This window comes from Phaethon aethereus (assembly GCF_964289735.1).
Source record: "Phaethon aethereus genome assembly, chromosome: 1".
In the NCBI taxonomy this organism is placed as follows: Eukaryota; Metazoa; Chordata; class Aves; order Phaethontiformes; family Phaethontidae; genus Phaethon; species Phaethon aethereus.
Genome location: NC_138575.1, coordinates 45,653,716 through 45,669,200, shown reverse-complemented (window position 1 = coordinate 45,669,200; position 15,485 = coordinate 45,653,716). Strand labels below are relative to the sequence as shown.

The 15,485-nt window shown below is 38.6% G+C and overlaps 1 protein-coding gene across 1 annotated transcript in view; it reads right to left on the bottom strand.

Annotated features, from left to right (window-relative positions):
• The window catches only part of PTPRQ (protein tyrosine phosphatase receptor type Q), a gene marked incomplete at both ends in the record, with an annotated part of 146,358 nt that overhangs the window by 83,597 nt on the left and 47,276 nt on the right, over positions 1–15,485 (bottom strand). The window contains 8 exons of the mRNA XM_082008794.1: positions 1,432–1,533; positions 2,231–2,413; positions 4,725–5,006; positions 8,435–8,542; positions 9,329–9,508; positions 9,628–9,780; positions 11,493–11,703; positions 14,102–14,274. Coding sequence (XP_081864920.1) covers positions 1,432–1,533; positions 2,231–2,413; positions 4,725–5,006; positions 8,435–8,542; positions 9,329–9,508; positions 9,628–9,780; positions 11,493–11,703; positions 14,102–14,274 — 1,392 coding nt within the window. The remainder of the gene's footprint in view (positions 1–1,431; positions 1,534–2,230; positions 2,414–4,724; positions 5,007–8,434; positions 8,543–9,328; positions 9,509–9,627; positions 9,781–11,492; positions 11,704–14,101; positions 14,275–15,485) is intronic.

The window sequence follows — 15,485 nt, the reverse complement described above, 5'->3', positions numbered from 1 at the left end:
GTGTATAAAGAACATGTGGTGTATTATAAATATTGTTGTTTTTCAGTTGTTTTTCTTCCTTTCACTATCTCAAAAGTTGGCATAAAGGTTTTAGAACTGTGTACATTTAAGAAAAAAATATTTTTCATTAAAAAAGGACCACTGAATTCAGTGAATGTCTGTATTTACTAGAGAAAAATGGTGACAGCTGTATTTAGTGTTTTACTTGTTATATTATCCTCAGTGGCTATATAGTAAAAGATCTGTCATACTGTGAATGTCATGTCTTTTTGGCATGTCTAGTTCATTCTACAGTTCTTATTCAGAGGATATTTTTTGCTGAGGAATAGAATCTACATTGCTCTAAATAAAAATACTCTATGCAAAAGATTAATTTATCCAAATTAGCTGCTCTCAGTGTGCTCCAGCAACATTACTTTTGAGCAAAGGCTTATTACCGACAGTGTGAATGTAAACCCATCAACATCCTGGAGGTTTGCAAAGTTCTGTTATCATCAAAAGGTGGATGTTAGGCAAGTCGGTGCTCCCTGAAGACCTGAAAACAGACTTAATTTGGGAGTGGCTGGTGGAATGTTTGTGTCAATGCTCCTTTAATCTAGGTTCCCAGAGAATTCCTCCCTAAGCAGTGGAGAGGGACAACCACAGGTTCCTCGAAGCTGTGATTCACAGCCCCTAAGTTAAGATTCTGCCTTGAATTTTTTTCAGGATTCCCCCTCCAGACACTATAGAGAGGAGCAATGATAACTTCCTACAACTAAATTGTGTACAAATATAACTTTAGGGTTCCTCTGCTGATTTGTGACCTACTTTACTAATTAGCAGGGGATGCAATGACTGTGTTCTACCTTCAGCCTGCAGTGCAGAACACTACCCTGCTCAATTTGGAAGTCCAGTACTACAGATGATGGACTTTGAGCATTTTCATAATATTAATAATTTTCCATCTATATATGTGTATTTGTACATGCGTATGTTCAGAAGAATCAAAAAAATCTCCAAACAGAAGAACCAAAAATGTCCCTGGACCATCCAAGCTGCCTTTTGGTGGTTTTCCCTTCCTCCAGCTCTCACATGTCTGCAGAACGAAACACAATTTTTAATTCTACCATATGGACTATTAGATTAAAATAATATTAGTAAATTAAGATTCTTCAAATTCATAAGATATTGGTAAGATCAAATGTCCATGCACAGCAATTGTGACATTTCACATAGCTTGTACTGATAAATATACTAAATAACAGGTAGGTAGGTAGGTTGGTAGGTAGATAGATAGGTAGTTGTGTATGTTTGTGTGTAGATAGATACAGATATCAATACAGAGATATAATTCCCCAAAAAGTATATAAAATCTACATGTCTGACATGAAGTGTAAGATTAATTTAAGACTACAGAGATAATGATACATTGCAATGTCTGTTCGGACTTACCATCTTCATCAGTCAGTATATGCAAAGGTGCACTACGAAGGCCCTCCCCCATTGTGGTACTAGCAGACACTTCTACAGTATATTCTGTATATTTCTTTAAATCTAAATAAAGAAGAAGAATTCAGTAAACCAACCATTCAGTGGGACAAATTAGTTTTTTTAATGGACCATAAGTAGTTTTGAAGTGCCTGAATAGGCCCACCGTTTACACCGATCTTTGTCTTTAGAGACTGAAATAAGCATTAGGAAAACTTGAACACAAAGTATTCTTCATGAACAAAAGAAGGGGCAAAGCCCAGTTTATCCTTCATATTCCTAGAATGCTTTACAGTTTGTCCTTGGTTGTACTCTGAAATTTACTGATTAAGGTACGGAGCTCCCAGCATTAGCTGCTGTGTTATGCCTCAGTAATAATGACAGAACACAGAAAAAGGTGCAAAGGTGAATAAAAAGGAAGTATTTATTTTTATCCAGAAAAATAAGAACAGAAAGATAGGTAGGTGACTTCAGTGTTTACTTTGTTACAATGATAGATATGTAAAGAAATCTATTGAGGTTCCTTGTACTTTAAACATCTAAAATATAATGAGGTATATGTTGGACTATACCAATCATGGCACATTCCACCACGTTACTGCAGGACACAACAGGCTGCTTCTCAGGACAGGTAGCATGTAACTTTATGTGAGGACAAGCAGGATCATGTCCAACCAATGTACTAATTGATCTGCATCAGTCTGCTGACCCCTTCTCAGGACAATTTACAGTTGCCGTAAGTTCCACGTCATTATATACTGGCCTGTAATACGTAGTGTCACAAGAGTAGTGTTTATGACTCTTTGCTCAGTTCCATTAGTCCTCTTGAGATATATTGTGTAGATCTGTATGATTCCATTGGGAATGGATGGTGGAAAAAATGATAATTCAATTTCCATGGATGAGATGTTCCTATAGGTTATGTTTTCTGGTGCAGAATCAGGAACTAGAAGACAAAATTTAGACTCATAGAAGATTCCAGTCAGTTTCATTCATTTGTTAAGCATTTTCTTAAACTGGTTTAAACAAAACACATTTTAAACATTTTGATTTTGATCTTATTTTTTGTACAAAATAAATTTTAAGAGGCTGAATTGGAAGATCAAAAACATGTCACAGACACACACTATAACAAGGTACGGGTAATCTTAAAAAAAAAAAATAAATTGATGGAAATCACCTTAACATGCCAGATAAAAACAATCTGGAGCATGACACTACACTTCCCTTCTAACACCCCATAACTATCACTGCAATCCTCCAAGTCAGCTATTAGGAGATTTTCCATGTTGTACTGCCATAATTTACACTCTGTATAAGCAACCTGCGTTTTCTTCCCTTTCCCTGGGTGATCTATACAAAATTTATGAATACTTGTATGGAAAAGCAAGGGGATCCTATCATATTGCTGTAAGGGCCCTGAGAGCATCCCCCCTTCTGCAGGTTTGGCTGCCGGGGCTCAGGGCCAGCTTAGCAATAGCGTAGCTGAGGGCTGCCTCCTCCTCACTGGCGACACGCTCCCAGGCATCGCTGCCGTGAGGCTGTAGCCAGGGTTGGCCACTGGCCTCTGGGAGCTGCTTTCAGCTGGGGCTCTCGTAGCTCAGACAGGGACAAAGCACATCTCCTGCTGCATCGCTGCCATGGCTGTGCTTGGCCATGGACCCACACTGATCTAGTCCCCAGCCTGACGCCACAGCCTGACCTCAGCTTGGCCCCCTCACTACAGACCTGCCCAGCTGTCACTGGGCTGTGCCTGACTCGGTTAGTGTCGCTGAACCTGCTAACTCACTTTCCTGGCTCAACCTCGGACCTGCCTCATCATCGCAGAGTGTGTGTCAGTCTGGATTCCAGGCTGCCCCTGGCTGACAGCCCCAGACCTGCACTGCTGCCTTCACTGGGGGTTGGTGGGACAAGTCCTGGCTAGTGAGGCCTGTGCCCTGCTGGCCCAGGGACCCCCTCAGTTCTTGGGTCCCCAGCCCTTATGGAGCAGCTGGCCCTTGCTGTGTTATGACAACTGGTTTTTGTGTGCATGTGTCTGTCTGTCCCCAAACAAATAGACAAGTATGTTTTCCATTATCCAAAATTGGTCTGATAGCATAATATATCTTATTCCAGAAAATCATAATCATACAATGACAGCACAATTTGCCCACAAGGTCGAGTAAGGCATGGGTATGCTTTAGGATGCCCTAAACATTCTTATAAATGTACTGACATTTGATGAAACTCCACATTCAAAAGTATAAATTTCTGCTTAAGCAATATCCAGAAGGGGAATAAATGCCATGAAAGGCAGTGAAATCAGCCCACAATTCTGCCTAATTTCATGGTAGAATGGTAACAGAGAACTCCCAAGAGCTCTTCAAACACACCAGCCCATTAATAGGTTGTGTTTCACTCAAAATGCTCTATCCTCCAGATCCTGCCTTGTTTTTATTCTTCTCATCTCAGAAGATGTTTTTGCAGCTTCTCATCTCTATCACAGGCAGCTGGAATTCAAATTTTTGTTCTAAGCATCTGGGGAGTTAGGCACTGAGAAAGAACTAACTAACTGCCTTAAAATACAACTTAGACAAAACATGGATGTCTAAATTAAAGAGAGCAATAAAAAAGGTTATCTCTAAGGACATTGTATCAGTTGGGCAGGTGCCTACATATCTATAGTATATGACCAAAAAAAAAATTCTCAAAAGTAGAACAATGTCATAGCAGAGCTAGTTTGGCGCTTCTATTACGACTACTTTTTCATGAGATCTAAAAACTATGTGTTTGTGTCCCCGTTCCTTAAGTGCTTGACTCGTTAGGCAGCCCCTGGATCACAACTACTTCACACAGGAAAAATCAAAGTTCATTTCAGAAATAAGGAGGAGGAGCTCATAGAGATTCCACTGTGTCTTAACAATCAAGAAGCCAGAGCACCTCCCTGGCCCTTCTGAGAGATGGGTATGTGTTTGTGCATGGCTTTCCTTACTGAGAAAAATGTGATAAAAAGAGCATGCTTAGCTCCAGGGCTAGCTCTAGGTATAAATAAAGTAAGCAGTTGTCTAAGGTAGTAAATTGGGGAAGATGGCAAAAGATCGCTGAAAAAGGATGATCATCATACCAGTTTTGCTTTGTATATAAATGAGAAAACAAGGTTCAAACTTCCTGCTTTGTAAAGCAAACATACTTTTAAAATTAATTAAACTGATCTCCCAGGCATCAAATGTCACTGTAAAGTAGCTGATTGTGGAAAAAAATTATATTGTTATACTCACCAGTTTCAGAAGTTCTCACCAAAAATGGGAAAGATGACTGATTCCCATGGCCAAGTCTGGTGAATGCCCTTACAGAGATGTTGTAGAAAGTATATGGCTTCATTTCACCTAGTGATATACTTGTAGATGAGGCATTTTTGATAAAGAAATCATTGGTATCACTGTACAGAACTTCATAGTGAGTTATGAGACCATTAGGCTGCTCAGGTGGTAACCAACTCAGGTTTATTTCTGTCGCAGTTACATTTATTAACTCTACATTTTGGGGTGGGGAGTCTGGTTCTGCAATACAGAAATCAAAGAGCAGAAAAAACCCTCTGAGACTTTCAATTAATTGAATATAGGACTGATCTCATAAACCTATTGGACCCTAACATTTAGATATCCTGAAGGTTACAGAAGCAGTATGCATAGCTAACTGTACCAAAAGGGCTACACTCACTCTCCTTCTCAAAGCTTACCACTTTTCATCTCAGTTAATTTCTGTATTTCTTCTTTTTCACTAATAAAACTTAGCAACTTTTTGCATCCCAGACACTATTTTTTCTAGAATTTCTTTTCTCATGCACTTATAAATCTATCCAAAACTGCATTTATGAAGAAAAAAATCTCTTCAGCCTACTGCTCTCATGCAGACTCATCCTTCAAATCCTTTCACTGTCTTCCTCAAATTCAAGTTCTTTAAATTTAGCTGAATGCATCTTACTGCTTTCTTCTTAAATAATCACCCACCTTATTTCATTCAACCAACCACTGAACCAAGACAGGGACTGTCTGCACTGTAACTAAATTCACTTTAGTTTACTGATACAGCTGCTAATTGATGGCCATGAAGACCCCAGTGTTAATCTTGCATGCACTGGTGTGAAGGCCACGCACAAAACAAGCCCAGGTCCAGGATAGTGCATTGGCTAAATCTACTGGCAAGGTATGAGTTCATGGGAATCCAGCAAGCTATTAATGCACAGAAGTGTTGAAGGAGTGAGTGGGCTGCAATTATGAATAAAATCAGCTCTGAATGCGAACTTTGATTCCTCTGAAGGCTTCATCACTTCACCCCTGAAATAACCTGCCTGTAAAATTTAAAAAAAATGTAGTAAGAACCCAGGATTGTGTGATGTAGTTTGTGTACAAATACCTATAGCCAGATATTTCAGAATTTATCTTTTTGGGTTTTTTGTACTAAAGGTCTCACAAACCACTTACTTTCTGGATTTCTGAGCCCATGAATGAAAAGTGGTATCTGTAGGAGAACACTATTCTCTGGATGACAAGACTACCCACAGGGATATCTCCCATGTGAAGAAGTTTAATTTTCAATTGAATCATTTAGGTTGGAAAAGAACATTAAGACCATCAGGTCCATTGACCTAGCACAGACAAGCCCACCTCTAAACCATGTCCCTAAGCACCACATCCACACATCTTTTAAATACCTCCAGGGATAGTGACTCAACCACTTCCCTGGGCAGCCTGTTCCAATGCTTGACAACCCTTTTGGCGAAGAAATTTTTCCTAATATCCAATCCAAACCTCCCCTGGCACAATTTGAGGCCGTTTCCTCTTGTCCTATCACTTGTTAATTTGGAGGAGAGACCGATACCCACCTCGCTAGGACCCCCTTTCAGGTAGCTGTAAAGAGCGATAAGGCCTCCTCTCAGCCTCCTCTTCTCCAGGATAAACAACCCCAGTTCCCCCAGCTGCTCCTCATAAGTCTTGCTCTCCAGACCCCTCATCAGCTTTGTTGCCCTCCTCTGGACATGCTCCAACACAACAACGTTCTTCTTGTAGTGAGGGGCCCAAAACTGAACACAGTATTTGAAGTGCGGTCTCACCAGTGCTGAGTACAGGGGCACAATCACTTCCCTACTCCTGCTGGCCACACTATTTCTGATACAGACCAGGATGCTGTGGGCCTTTTTGGCCACTTGGGCACACTGCTGACTCATATTCAGCCAGCTGTTGACCAACACCCCCAGGTACTTTTCCGCCACACAGCTCTCCAGCCACTCTTCCCCAAGACTGTAGCGTTGCATGGGGTTGTTGTGACCCAAGTGCGGGACTCGGCACTTGGCCTTGTTGCATCTCATACAATTGGCATCAGCCCATCAATCCAGCCTATCCAGATCCCTCTGTAGAGCCTTCCTGCCCTCCAACAGATCAACACTCCCACTCAGCTTGGTGTTGTCTGTGAACATTGTGGTTACACTCGATCCCCTCATCCAGATTGTTCATGAAGATATTAACCAGAACTGGCCCCGATACTAAGCCCTGGGGAACGCTGCTTGTGACCGGCCGCCAGCTGGATTTAACTCCATTCACCACAATCCTTTGGGCCCAGCCATCCAGCCAGTTTTCTACCCAGCAAAGAGTATGCCCATGCAAGCCATGAGCAGCCAGTTTCTCCAGGAGAACACTGTGGGAAGTGATGTCAAAGGCTTTACTAAAGTCTAGGTAGACAACACCCAGAGCCTTTCGCTTATTCAATAGGCATGTCACCTGGTCATAGAAGGAGATCAGGTTGATCAAGCAAGACCTGCATTTCATAAACCCATGCTGACTGGGCCTGACCACCTGGTTGTCCTGTATGTGCCACATCCCTGGCATGGCAAAATATTTAAATGCAACAGTCTAGTATCTTTCATCCTAACATAAGTTATCTAAGAAATATAAGACAAAAATCTAAGACTCTGCAAAATAATAACAGCATAGATACCTGCAACCTTTAAAAAAAAATTTACAAACACTATAAGTTTCACTGTTCAATTTGATGTTTTGGTTGATTGCTTATTCAAATCATCTAAGCTTTGTAAATCCCCATGATTTTTTATCCTGTAATCCTTTGCTTGCTTTTATTCCCACTTAATTATTCTTCCTATATTGTAGCATATTTGTCAGTGAGAGATAAATGACAACTGGACAATTACCTTCTTTATTACTTTGATAAAAACTGGAAATAACTTTCCTGAAACCAGTGAAAATATAAACATGATATAAATGAGAAAAGATTAAGGTTTAATACTCATGACTCTGCTCGGTAAATCAAATTGCTGTGTTCTTTTTGCAGAGGCCAGTGGCAACTCCAGCTACTGCCCCTGTGCATTCATGGGTGGAAACTGCCTCGTAAGCAAGCAAGGAAGATCCAGAGATCTCCATAAGGTAGTATTATACCCTACATTAAAGCATTGATCAGTCTTAAAATTAATAAAGCCCCAAACCTGTACAAAAACAATTGCATATAATATCATTCAGTATAAAAAAACCCTCACTTTACCAGCAGCTCTGATTATAGACAGCAATATAGCCTTTGAATTGCAGAAAGCTGCCATTTTCAGATGCTTCAAAACCAACCTAATTTCCATATGATAACATTAAAAAAAAGGTAAGCTTGAGTCCCAAAGATAAGTGATTATGATTTAGATAGGGTTTAGGGACACACTGTTTTCAATGAAGGGACCCCAGTTCTGCAGCCTTCTTCCCATTTGTCCATCAGAGCTGAAATTAGTTGATTGCTGGTCATGCTGCAGCTTTCAGCATTATTTCTAGCGCTCACCTAAAAATGGACTAATATTATTAGAAGACTAATAATTTCAAAAAACACTGATTTTGTTTGTATACTTTCATCCCCTCCTTATGTACGTGCCCCGTCTTCTGAAGAAGCACAAACTTCAGCACAGGAATCAAACCATCACTGCAAACAATACACTTACCATCTTCAAGGGTTCTCACGAAAACATCATTCTCTTCAGACAAAGCACTTTCTCCAATTGTGGTAGAGGCTGCGACTCTCATTTTATAATTCGTGTACTTTTTTAAACCTAAAAAGATTAAGCAAAAAAATCTTGACCATTGACTTCTTAAACATATTTTTTCCCTTGTAGCTACTTATAAAACTATAAAAATGGTTATTGTTCTAAGAGGTTTTGATACACAGTTATCCATATTCTGTCTTTTAGGTGACAACACCATTTATTTGGGGAGAACCAGATAAGCACCCAGACAAATCAAAAGACTTTTAAATAAGTCTTAAATAGCTTTAAGAATTTATTTGTCAAAACAAAGGATATGTATGAGTACATCCAAATACGTGTTTTTATTCTATAGGCATTACTCTGATTAGCATAAATAAATGCCTGAAACCCCATGAGGAATGCATTTTCTTCAATTACTATCAAAAATTATCACCTTTAAATAAGAAAATTATTATTAATGTCAAATACTGTGAAAAAATTCAAGTCTGAAAAAAAATTGACAATTTAGGAACATTTTCCTATGTGGAAAGAAGAGGCTGAGGAAAAAATTCCAGGGAGAAAACCATTTCACAAATTACTACTTGGCACATTTCACGAATTAGTACTCATCTTTACCTAGTCCTCTCCTCCCATCTCACATTCCCTACATACCCCTCCACAGTAGACAAGTCTGTGAGTAGTGTCCCAACCTTGGTTTTACATGCAGTGGCGTTGTGTGTGTGGATGTATGTGGATGGGGGAGATATGGTCCACTTACCTTGTAAATGGCTACATTACACAGAGTTGGAAAAAATAATTTTGTAAAATGTATTTGCAATTTTAATTTTTTTTTTTAATCAAATGACACTGTACCTGTCATGAGTAAACTGTTGTTTGAAGTTGTTGTGTGGAATGCTCTTTTTGTATCCAGTTCCATTGCATAAACAGTATAATGAATGATTTTCCCATTGGGATTTGCTGGAGGATCCCAATACAGCAAAACAGAGGAGGAGCTAATATTCTTGTAAGATATATTTTGTACTGAGCTTGGAACTTAAATGAAAATAGAAAAATATAACAGTAAGTAAATTAATTATTTAAAAAAAATTAAATGTTCAGTGAAAGAAGTCATGTATGTTAACTTTGATAACACCAGAATTACAAAATTCTACCTTGTTCGTGTGTCCTGACCATAAGAACTGATGGTGGTCCTTCTCCAACAGCAGTGAAAGCAGAGACACTGATTGTGTAGTCTGTGAAAGGTACGAGGCCCTTTATAACATATGACAGATCTTCAGCCAAAATGTTAATGGTATGCTGATTATCTGTGATTAAATGCAGATAAATAGTTGCTTACTCATAAACTCTTTTTTTTTTCTTTTGCATTCTAAACTCATTTTGACACAGTGACCTGGAACTATTTTATTGCAAAAGAATCAATTTTCATGGCAATTACAAAAATATAAAGAAAAGTTTACACTCCACCTCTTAACTCAATCAAGGAGAGGCTATTATAGGACCACCTTCCTGTGTACAATAAATAGATTGACCTAGGTGAAAGAATGGACAGGCAAAAACTAAAACCATGAGGTTTATACTGATAGCTATCTCCAAAAAAATTTGAGAGAAATCTCCTAGGAACTAGGAAAAGGCATACTTGTAGATGGCCTAGTCTCTCCAGTGTCTTCAGAACCATGGCTCCTAAGTTGTTGGAGTTTTTAGTTTTGTTTTTAATTTTTTTAACTGAGAAATACAGATTCCTTCTTCCTTGCCCTCCCAATGGTGCTATAGTAACTATATTTGAAATGGCTCCCCTCACAGATCCCTTCACACCAGTATTTTTAGCATACAAGTTGTGGTCAGCTGAATGAAGAAGTCATACATGCCCACAAAGAGGTTTTGGTGCATCTGCAATAAAGTTCGAAGTCGGCCACAACCCAACAGTCAAAATCATCTGTTATAAAGCAGCCATTATACCACTGCCAGATGAAAAAGTGTGGGTGCTTCACAAATCTGAGTATCAGGTTCAGTGATTTGCAAGACCAGCATTAAAATGGAGGAATCTAGAAATCAGCAGACCCCGTTGAAAACTTGGCTGTCAACACTTTTAACTACTACAATAACTACTATAAAATAATATTAGTATGCTAGATTACAACAGATGCTGTCTGAAATAAATTTTTCAGCAACAAAGACATTTTTTAGCAACTCAATGCCTCGAGCTGAATGAGGGTCTAAAAAGAAGATTCACATTTAAAGCTCTGTACATTTTTTCTATGTGATAAAGAAGATTCTTCAGGATTAATAGAGTACAGAAAAGAAGCACTGTAGTTTAAACTAATGGATTTAATTCTGGCTTTAGATACTGATGTATATGGAGGAATTTTGTGACTTTAATTTAAAAAAAATCAGAAAATAAAAACTTGACTTTCTGCCTACTGTTTAAAACTCACTGTAAAAATTTAGAGTGGTATTTTAAGTCCCTGCCTGTCAACTGAAGCCTGCTTAATGATTTGTAAATATCCATACTTGGTAAAGAAACACTGGTCCATTGATAATACAGAACAAGTGTACACACTAATGACATCACCATGTCATGGGGTCATCTCCACCTGTTTGTCACCCATATAGCAAAGTTGTAACTTTTTGACCTATTTACCTTCACTGACATTTGAAAACCTATTAGTCAAAAGGCTTAGAGAAATCAAGGTCTCTGAAGGGCTTGGAGATATGTTAATCCCTGACAATCACACCTGCTTTGGCAACTGTAATAACTGATTGTCTATGCAGCTTGGCTGATGGCTTTTGGGTGCTCCTTTCACTAGGAAGAAGGTCAGCTGGGTGACAAGGGGCTAGTTCCTGCCTGTGTGGCATTCCCATTTGCTTCAGAAGGCTATTTGGTAGTAAAAAAATCTGACTCCAGCAAATGACCCATTCATAATTTGCTTGAACCATGTGCTAAAGATCATTTCTGGGACAGTGATGGGGGTCCTTCAGAAAAAAGGAACAGGTAGAAAAATAGCTTAAAATATCTTACCCAAAGCAGAATGTAATTCTGCAGCTCCATTTATAGCAGGCAAATTATCACCAGATACACTTGTAAATATTACTGGGGAAGCTGTCTGAACACTGGAAAACATTTCAGCTGAACCTTCATATAATTCATTGGCTGTTTCCACTGAATTCCAAGTGGGAGAAGGTTTGATTTTTTCATTTATCATGTATGGTTCCAAAGAATCAATCAAATACTAAAAATTAGATATATAAAAATAAATCACAAACCGTGTCATCACTAAATTATTTAATTAAATTTATATCTAATCTATAAAAAGTGTTTGCATATCTGCACATATATAAACACGCACTATATAAATGTTGCCATACAAACATTATCTTTCATTACAACGATTAACTTTGCAAAATGCAGTATTTCTCATTAAAAAGCTCATCTGCCAGTAGTTTACAACCTTCTATTCATTTTTATTTTTAAAAAACCACCACATTCTTTTTTTTTTTATTTCTTAAAACATGGGGTTTATAGTAAAGTGGCAATTTTAGAGCAATGCCTTTAACTTTAATGCTATATCCTTGGAGATATATTGAATAAACATGTTAGAGCTTGGGAAATTACATTTGTACTAAGCATGTTCTGAAACAAGGTTGCAGGCACTGAAAACAAGAGGGCTGCAGATGCCCCTACTAGGCCCTAAAGAAAAGGAATAAAAGGTTGACTAGATTGCTGAGAGGGGTTAAGGGGAGAGAGAAAAAAACAGAAGCTAGTGAAATAAAGGGAAAAGGGAAAATAAAGCAGTATATATGTGTAAAGGGAGGGTGAGAGCGAGGTAAGGGATGTAGAGGTCCATAGGACAGCAGGGGCAAAAGACAGATGTTGGAGAGGGATGGCAGTAGATATAAGGGGAGCAAGAACTACCAAGAGAGGAACAACAAAAGCAGAAGAGACAAGAGATTGAGGCTAGAGTATAGGTACAAAATGGTGTGTAAGCACTAGATCATTATGCCCCTTCAGAATCTGGGACTGAATCCAGGACTCCAGTGTCTCTAAATTGTTCTGCTGTCATCTGTGAACACTCCCCACTCACACATATGGCACATTTCACTGCCAGAAAGAGATGCTTTTACAGTGATGTAACTAATACACATTAGCTCTCTCCGTACAGACTGAGGCAGAGAGAGGGCAAAGCAGATTTTTCATTGCTGTAACTACGCGGGACTAACCACAGGCAGAGATACAGCATCAATCTCACCTAAGTACCAACAGGTAAAAGCTATATACGCCTCATCTTCACCAACACCAAAATAGTAACCCGTGTGGAAATACTTTTTCCTTCTGAGGCTTTTCCACTTATAACAACCTTTCATGGCTACTAGTTATTGAGTACTGTTAGCGCTGTGGATCTGAGAGGTCAAATCCAAATGCTGTAAGCTTGGGTCAATCAAGTTCTAAATAAAGTAAGGTTTGTTATGATTTGTTTTGGTTTTTAATTAGAAAATTACATTCAATACACTATAATAAAGCAGCAATGATGCTAAACTAAGAACTCAAAAATTAGGAAATCCCATCATTAAAACATGTCTGTGCAGACAATTTTTATTTTGCCTGTATCTGCACTATGATACAATCTTTAATTATAGAGTTATATACTTTCATTTTCCAAGGATGTCTGCTTGTTTTAATGAATGGGTCCTTACCCTCATTTTTTCCCCCTTACTCCTTATTTAATGTTTGGCTCCAGGGCTCTATTTAATATATATCATTCAACTTGAAAGCAAACTCCTTCATTGAGCTCTACATCAAAAAATTAGATTCTGTATCAGATCTCGAGAAAGACATCATTGTCTAAAAAAGGAAATACTCAAACTTTGGGCTCCTATGTTCAAAATTAAGACCACAAAGCCCTACCTGAGAAAGCACTCAATCCCGATCTCAACGTTTGCTAGGGGTCTACAGTTCTGTGTTGCATGTTCAGAGCTGCCCCGTCTAACTATACAGAGTGCATCATCACCCAAAATCCAGAAGCTAGACTGACTGACAGCATAAGTCTCTCTAAAGATTTGATCTGGTAGATGTGTGCAGGTATCCTTAGTATACAACCATAGCACGGAGTTCAGCACGTAGTATCAGACATGTAAATTCAAGGACACATATGGGGGCAGAAAGTCTAGGGGTGTTTGCCTTGCAAGCAGAGCACTTGACGAGCCTTCTGAGACTTATATTGAATTCAGTTCTCCACAGGATTCATACCCACATGTTCTATGAGTTTGCCTGAGCAGCTATATATTGATCTTGGCACCTAAATCTGTATTCTTACTGTTAGGTCACTTTATGCTTCAAATAACTCAAAGGCTAGAAAGGGTAAGACTGTGGGCTATGGCTTCCTGCCTTCAGTAACTAAGAAAGTTTGGATCATTCCCCCACAATTATTTGTTGTTTTCATGTTGTGGACACAGCATTATTGGAATGTCTTTAAAAGCCAGCCAGAGAAAGAGGGTGGGGTGAGGAAGGTGGCTTTTAAAAGCATTGACAATTCATGTGTGGTCACTAATTCCATATTCTGTATGTATCAGATAAGGCAGAGAAGCAAATTTAATCTAGCAAAGCAATCCATATTAAAAAAAAATGAACACCTTATTTTTTCCTTTGAGAATACTGTTTTCCAGAGTCACCTCTGTTTCCTGCACATGTACTTTAACCCTATACTGGGTAATGATTCCATTTGGTTGTCGTGGCTTCCTCCAAACAATTTTTATAAATGTGGCTTCCACTTCTGCTACATGTAAGTCTGATACAGCACCTGGGACTAAATATTGAAGAAGAAACTTGATTTAGTTAAACACCTCTGATTGTTACAAGCTTTTTCAGCTCTGCGTGCAAAGTACAAAGGCATTTAATAAAATTTCACATCCTTATCTTTTGAGTTGCTCCTGTGCAGGTAGAGAGTTACTTCACAAGTTTTTTTAGCAAACAAGTTACAGTTCTAAAAATATGCACAGTTTTTTGACATATATGACACATACAAATGTGGTCAAATCCTAAGATTTGAAATCAGGACAGCTCTACTGAAGTCAGTGCACTGGAAGAAAGAAGACCTTTGCTAGCTTACTATATGAAACCTTAAGTATATTGAAAATGAAAGCTTAATTCTAAACTCATCAAAATCATACAAGAATGAAGCAACAAGCTGGAAAAAAAAAGAGAACATGATAGATCTTTTTCATTTCACTTTTATAACAGGTTTTTGTTCAATTTCTCCTTTAACTACACAGTAATAATGATACTGTACTTTACATAGGACTGCCAAAAAGATCAGAAGCGTTTATATTCAATAGAATGCTATTCAGATTTGCTATGAAACATGTTTTTTTCCTAATATACCACAGAAAAAGACAAACTTGAAAGTACCTGTATAATGAAGGTTTGTAGATTTGGCATTAAAATGAAACATTCTATGTCACTCTAAAAAACAAAAACCAACCAAACAAAAAACCAAACCAGCAAAATCCCGTTTGGCTTCTGATGGTGAGTTTAGACAGAAGATGAGCATGGCCGTACTGAGGCAGGCCATCTCTGCAAATTGTCTCCGAGAAATAACAAAAGTAGATACTTTGGATACTTCTGGAAAGAATATAATAAATAAGCATAGGTGTTCCTCCTGTTGTTACACCTTGACAGCAAGCATTGCAGCAATCGCTGATTGAGAGGTTTTCTAAATTTGTGTTGTGTGACATATACACAAAAATAACCATCTTGAAACTGCCTGCTTATTACACACCGATTCTCAAATTTTTCTGGTTATTCTCAGCTGTAGACCAATAATCCTGCACAATCTCACATACGTGTAAGATAAAACTGCATTTCTATAGAGCAAAGGACTCATTTGGTGAGTGACTATTGGGAGCCAAAACTCCCGAACGACAGAGTAGATGGCTCAGGGGCAGAACTAAACACTTGATTGCCCCAGGACAAGATCTTGATGTTGGGTCTGCCTCAGAGCTCTGGTCCCTAGTAAAG